Below are 6911 nucleotides of genomic sequence, written 5' to 3'. Positions count from 1 at the left end.
CCAGGGCTGTGTGCCTACCCCTGCAACGAGGCAGCCAAAACCGTTGCTCCCGCTGGAGCCTTTCTGAGCAGGGAGGTACCTATTTTGGCCAAGCTCCCAGCTGGGTCCGGTTGGTTTGACAGCTGCAATTTGTGCGTGGGATTTTGCCTTAAGCCAAGTAGCCTGGCAGCACAAAGGCCTGGAGACTGTTCACCAGGCTCCAAGGAGCTCAGCTCCTTCAACCTCGGGCTTCTTTTGACTATTCTCCAACCTCCGGCCAGGACGGGAGCAGAGCTAGGAGTCAGAATCCCAGTAACCCAGACCTGCTGCACAGCACTGGTGGGGGCAAGGGGGGGTCATGGCATGTCACGGTCTTAGTTTTCCCCGCTGTAAAGTAGGGCTGCTGGATTGGAGGTGGCTAAGCGGCGTTGGCGTGATCTTCCATCTGCGGAGAGGTCAGATCTTCGCCAAGCTGTTTACATTTTCACTTGTATTCAACCGCCTGCTGCAGCCTCCGTTCAGGTTTCGTGAAAAGACTTATGCAAATATTTGTGGTGCTGGAAGTAAAGGTTTCAGCCACAGCAGGGACTGACATTTAAAAACCCACACGCCAACAGTACTGAAGCACAGCGTGCCCTTCAGTGACCATGGCCCTGTTTGTCCTATCTGTATAGTCACACCTCCAGGGCCCCTTTGGGCTAGGTGCTATACAGGCAGGGCAGGCTTTGTGGGAGCAAGGGGTCAGTCCACACATTAGCTCTAACTGAGGTAGGTAATATCTTCTAGGGCAGTGGCTCTCAACCAGGGGTGCGGGTGCACTGGGGTGGGGGGTGGGCAGAGGGTGTAGCAACTCAACAAGCTGTTGATATAAAAAGCACAGGACAAGTCAGTGCAAACTAACATGTCAGACAAAATGAGCAAGTCAGCAATTGTTCAGTAATAATCTGCATCGGGCGGGGGGAGCCGGAGCCAATACACATGGGGAGCTGGTGTTTAAGCCAGCTCCCCCACACACACCCTACCTACCACAGAGGCACCAGTGCAGGGGGGCAGGCAGGAGCCGGCAGGCTTTTAAGACAGCCCTCCGTGTATGCTGGCTTCCTTGGAGCCGCCTCCCTCCAGCCTGCTTCCCCCAGATGAAGCAGGAGGCAGGCAGGAGCCAATGTTCAGGCACCGGCTTCGGTGGAGCTGCCCCTCCACGCCGTGCTGCCGCCTCTGATCAGAGGCAGCATGGGGGAGGGGGAGGGTTGCAGCAGGAGCCAGTGCTTCTCCCCCCCCCCCCCCCCCCCCCCCATGTAAATGTGTAACCTTTACAATTTCAAGAGGTTACAGGTTGACACAAATCCTCGCTAGTTAACATCCTATGTGAGACGACGGTATTTTAGGTCTGATTGTGCAAGCAAGTCATTTTTAAGTGAGGTAAAATTTGGGAGAACACAAGACAAATCAGATTCCTGAAAGGGATACAGTGGTCTGGAAAGGCTGAGAGCACTAGGGACGCAGGGCCTGTCTGCTACAGCAGGCATTGCTAGTTGGATCAGACAAATATTTGTGTGTGTGTTCTCAGTACGATTCCCACTCACTCCGTATTGAGATGTGAAAACAAAATTTCCCCTGGGACTTCAATTTGGGTTTTCACTTTGGGCTCCAAGGGAAAATGCAAACAACTTCACTAGAAAGCCCCACTTTTTGGTAAACATCTGGGTGCAGGGGCAGAGCTGTGGCTCTACAAAAGAACCATGGGAGAAGGGCCAGTAAAGGGGGTAAAGTACTGGAGTAACAGGGATCCTTGCTAACCACTGAAGGCAGGTCTACACAGTCGTGCATAGCTCGAAATGAGCTACGAATTTGAGCGATGCAATTTGCGGAGCTTATTTCAACAGAGTCTATTTTGAAATCTGGCGCTGTCTACACAGTGCCAAATTGTGACATAGAGTGCTGTTCTGACGTCTTCCTTTTACAGGAAGCCGGCTAAGACATCCAATATTTAAATGTATTTCAAAATAAGGGGTGTGCTGTTAAGACACGCCCGATGCTATTTCGGGATAATGGATGTTACTCTGAAATGGCGCCGCTGTGTGGACGTACCCTGAAAGAGCTTGGAGCTGCACAGTCTAGATGTTCTTGTTCAAAGCAGCTTACAACTGAAATAAAGGCCCATCTCACCTGGGGGCATTAGAAGAGCCTACACGCGCTAGTCTCTGTGCAGCAGCCAGCACCAGCAGTGGCTTGTCACTAGCACTTACGGTCACTACAAAAAGCACACAACCCAGTGACTGAGCAATGGATCAGAACTGTGCTCTTCTACAGTCCCAATGATTTTCTTCTTCACTAATGGTACAGTACAGGCCCCGATGTATGCAGAGCAGGGTCAAATGCTCCAGTAAACACATCTCCTGAAGTCTATGGAAAACGCCATCTTGGTGGAAAGAAGAGTCGCACCCATCAGAGGGTTAATAAAGAATTTTTAATTTCACAAAATTCTATCTACACATTTTAAAAAGGAAAAAAACAAGAGCAACCCTGTAAAGAACACAGAGGAACAGATCTGCTAAAACACAGAAAGTGCTGCTCCACATCAGCTGTGCGCAGAATCAAGTCACTCACTGCAGAAACTAACCCAGTCATATGGCACCCACCCTGACTGCTCTCACACACACACACTTGGGAATTCCCCCACCCCCCTCACACACTCACACCCTTAGGTTTTAAAGAATAATTATGTAGTCAGGAGGCACACAAGATCTCTGGGGGGACGGGGAATACTGAAAGCAGAGTGCAAGGGGTACATACTCCCCTTTTTAGTCTCTCTCTTTGGCAGTCGATTACAATCTAGATTAGATCAGTTAAAAAGTGACCCAGTTATAGTTCTTCCCAGCCACACACAGCTTCCCCCTCAAGCTCCTCAAGAAAAGAATTCCTCACGAGCATCTAAAAGCTTTTGTGAGTTTCAATAAAAATGTTAACACTGGATAATCAACTGCTTCTCCCTTCAGCTGCAGTGCAGACAGCATCTGTTAACCCTTCCAAGACATGAGAGACAGCACACACAGAAAAGGAAGTAGAGTTCACATCAATCATGCCATCTACACCATGATGGACACATGTCTGGGAAGGCAATCAGCCACGCTGGAGAAATCAATTATCAAGTCCTCACATCAGACTGCAGCTTTAATTAGGAAGCTAGTACCTGTTGGAGTTTTTTTTGTAAGTTCTTTTGCACATCCCAGCACAACAGTCCTCTCTATGGACTTGGACACACACACAGTGCAGTATCTTGGACAAAAATTCCAGTTCATTTACATAAACACACATTTACCATAAAAAGTAGTCAAATACAGTGAAGGACTAAACCAAGAACAAGTTAGAACAGACATCTGATGGGGAGTGGGAGACAAAGGAAGAATGGCATTGGTGTTTTTTTTCTTATACTCTGAGGCACGCTCAGACCGAACTAAACTGGCTCTCGGGTTCTTTTGAAACGGATGACTCTGTATATTTCAGGAAATGCTGAAGAGTTTTATCATATGCACTCCATGTAACCCTCTTTAATTAGTAAGAAACATAATCCATACCAACCCCCTTCCACCCTCTCCCAGAAAGCCCCATTCTCTTTAACAGGCTCCAATATTATGAACACTGCCACTCTAATAAAAGCTTCAAGGGTTTGTAGGCTACTTAAATTATTTCCTCTCCAAACTATCTGATGCTAAACTCTCTTGTATGTGCTGGGTTTTATTTGGTTTTTGTCTGTCCTACATTTAATCCCAGATGGTTATAAAGGTCCCTCAGGGCTAAGCTCTACTGAATTTCAGAGTTATTGCAACAATGCAAGTAGTATGAAATGTAAAAGTTCATTAGGTATGAAACGGAATGCTGGGAACCCATATTTCCCCCTCCCCCCTGCCAGATTCTGAATGAAGTAGCCATGTTGTGCAACCCCCTAACGTATATATTTATACATACAACCCTTGACAAGTTGCATACTTCCTTCCCAATTGCCACCCTGGAGTGGAGAGAGAATCCATTGTAGATGGGGGTGCAGAGTGTTGAGCTGACAACCTGCTCTGTGTGGGAAAAGGCTCCTAGGGCCACTCAAGCAGTCATATGCCAAAAAATGGAAGCCACATGTTCACAAGTTGCTAGTAGCTATGCTAAGAACCTGGTTTTCACTAGAGGGACCATGAAATCTGGTCTCAAGCATCAGCTCTCAACTCTGGGTCTATGCCAAAACAGGGTTTAAACAGAAATTGGGATACTCAAGTAAAACTAGGCAACCTTAGATTTTATTACAAACAAACCGATCTGGAGTGCTGTGCCTCCAAATGATAATTAGCTCCCAACCAAGCAATCAGCAGTGCTAACTTGCTTGTAAGTAAAGCGTCACGTGTGCTGCTCTCAGCATGCAGGGAAAATGGAGATGCTGGTTAAAATGAGGAAGGAAGCTTTGTTTTAGTGATGGAAGAGATCTTGGCCACATTTTCACAGGTATGTGCCTTACTCTGTAAAAGAAAACTCCTACATTAAATTCCCCCCCACACATTCCATTAACATATTCACTGTTAACAATACAAAATCATACTGATTTATAATAAATTAACATGTCATGTACTACTGGTGCTGTACCTTATGAGGTAAAAACTTTATCCTGTTTGTGACAGAAGTTTAATGCTTAGGTTATTTACGATGAGACCAACACAACCAATACAATATTTTCCAAGTTGTAACAAAACTCATTTAGACTCGCTAGTACACAGACCAGAAGATCGGCCGCGGAGGAATTATTTTGCCTACAGCAATGGTTTGTAAAAGCTCTGGATGGTTTATTCCTGAGGAACTCCTAATGGTAGTTTAAAAACAAATATATTTGCACTATCTGTAACCAATTATTCAAATCGCAAAATCCAAAGAAGGACAAAAGAAGAGTAACTGGTCCAATGATTAGCAACAATTTTTTTGCAATAAAAGTAAATACCAATTAAGGAAATATTTGCCCATATTAAATAAAAGATTGTTTGAAGGTTCTAATAAAAATTAAATCACTGGATATTTTTGCCAGAGTCAGCTATAAAATGAGCATCATGTTACCAAGTACAATTAGGACAATAAAATGTAACAGTTCTGCCCTGTAATATCTTATTTTAACACTCTATATGGGTTTTCAAAAGCTTCTCAACTGATTCAGTTTATTCCGTCTGAGCAGCCAACATGCCTAAAAACCCACAGATCATATAAAAACATCTGTCTGTGTGAGTTCTGGGATGTGCAGGAAAAACGTGACATTATGGAATGACATAATAGCAATCTAAGTGCTAAATGCATTTTTCAGACTTTCCACTTGAGGAGGACAGAGACAAACACCGATGCCTGCGAACCCTGAAGGGTTAAGGCCAGAATGCTCTTTTACCAAGGTGTGATGCGAAAAGAGTTGTAGTTCATTTCCTTTTACTGCTCAGTGCTGGCTCCGCTTCCCTTGAAGAGAATCTGCCAGTAGGCCAAAGCCTACCTTCCACCCCACTAGCTGCTTCGGTCAGAGTCAAAACAGGGCAGCTGTAAGCGATGTGAAGTCAGTGAGAAGACGATAAACTGACAGAAAGATGTCAACTGCAGTATGCAAGGACACTATGAGGAAAATGCAGCCAGAAAGAATAAATTTTAAATGAAAAAATATAATCTCATTACTAACCAAAGACAACGAACCGTGTAGGATGACAGAGAAGATATGAAATACATTCCCCAGCACCAATCGCTTGTTTCCTGGAAATGCATGTAAATGACAGGGCATTTACAACATCATGAATGTCAAAATGTGTCAACTTGAGTGATGTTGACATACCTGTTAGCGGGATAGACTGGCAATAGTGTACTTGTGATCTAGGGTTCCAGTGAATATTACTGACAAGATACATGCCAGGTTGCAGGCTGTATTGCTTTAATTGCTCGTGGAAAAAAAAAATAGAATGCCATGTGATATGTAAATCTTCCCCATTCACATACCATAGTTAATGGACTTTTAAAGTCTAGTCTCTCTTTGCACTATTGTTTCATCAGTTTGTGATCAGCTGTGATCTCGTGGCTTGATGGAACTCTTTTAAGGTTCCACGGTGACAAAAATGTGTCTGGAACAATACAAATCTCACTGCAGGAGGGTGCCAAAGGTTCACAAGTGTGGTTCAGGCCCAAGGTTTGCAGGTGTGGTTCTGCAAATTAAACATCCCACATGCCTTACTTTTTTGTCTCTTGTTTGCTACTCCTGCATGTGTGGCACAAGGTCCGAATGTTCCATGCTCAAAAGAAACAAGGGATTTGCTCTTCACAGAGGCTGACGAACAGACCGCCCCACTTCCATACTAAGTGGCTGTGTGTTCTTCTCGGTTTCTAGTAACTCATCGAAGATTTCCCTAGAAAATACCGGAAGGATGATTATGAAATCAATGAACACAAACCGGCTGTACAAGAGGAAGATAGTCCTGAGGAAAGGGAGAATGACATACAGGGAATGAGTGGTTTCACTTAAGCCTTGGAAATTTCAGAACTATAGACCCTCCTAGTGAAACCTAAAGAATTACATCTCTGCACAGACCTCTAAGCAGGGCTCCTGGAACTCTGAAACCATTCAGAACCAACTGGAAGCTGCAGTACAACCCAACAACACATTATAGCAAATCTAAGAGCATGTTAAGTCTTGCAGGGAAGAGGACAGCCAACATAGAATAAATTAATGCTAATAAAAGGGTTTGGGGGAATATGAGAATGTACAGATATTGGACTATATACCAGAGGAAAACATATATTAAGGACTAATGCTTAGCTGAGATACTCAAAATCCTCTTTAAACATGCCTTTAACTCAGCTCTCATCACACTACAACAAACAAACAGAATCATAAGATTAGAAGGGGCCGCAAGGGTCATTTACTCTAATGTCCTGCC

At 44.6% G+C, this 6911-nt stretch overlaps 1 protein-coding gene across 2 annotated transcripts in view; it reads right to left on the bottom strand.

Annotated features, from left to right (window-relative positions):
* Window positions 1–2427: 2427 nt before the first annotated feature.
* USP37 (ubiquitin specific peptidase 37) overlaps window positions 2428–6911 on the bottom strand; it is a 54790-nt gene continuing 50306 nt past the window's right edge. For both annotated transcript variants that reach the window (XM_075932970.1, XM_075932969.1), the window contains exon 24: window positions 2428–6380. In XM_075932970.1, the coding sequence (XP_075789085.1) occupies window positions 6293–6380 (88 nt within the window). In that variant the 3' untranslated portion in view covers window positions 2428–6292. The remainder of the gene's footprint in view (window positions 6381–6911) is intronic.

This window comes from Pelodiscus sinensis, chromosome 7 (genome assembly GCF_049634645.1).
Source record: "Pelodiscus sinensis isolate JC-2024 chromosome 7, ASM4963464v1, whole genome shotgun sequence".
In the NCBI taxonomy this organism is placed as follows: Eukaryota; Metazoa; Chordata; order Testudines; family Trionychidae; genus Pelodiscus; species Pelodiscus sinensis.
The sequence above is the reverse complement of the archived record's forward strand: the minus strand, read 5'-3'. Positions and strand labels throughout refer to the sequence as shown.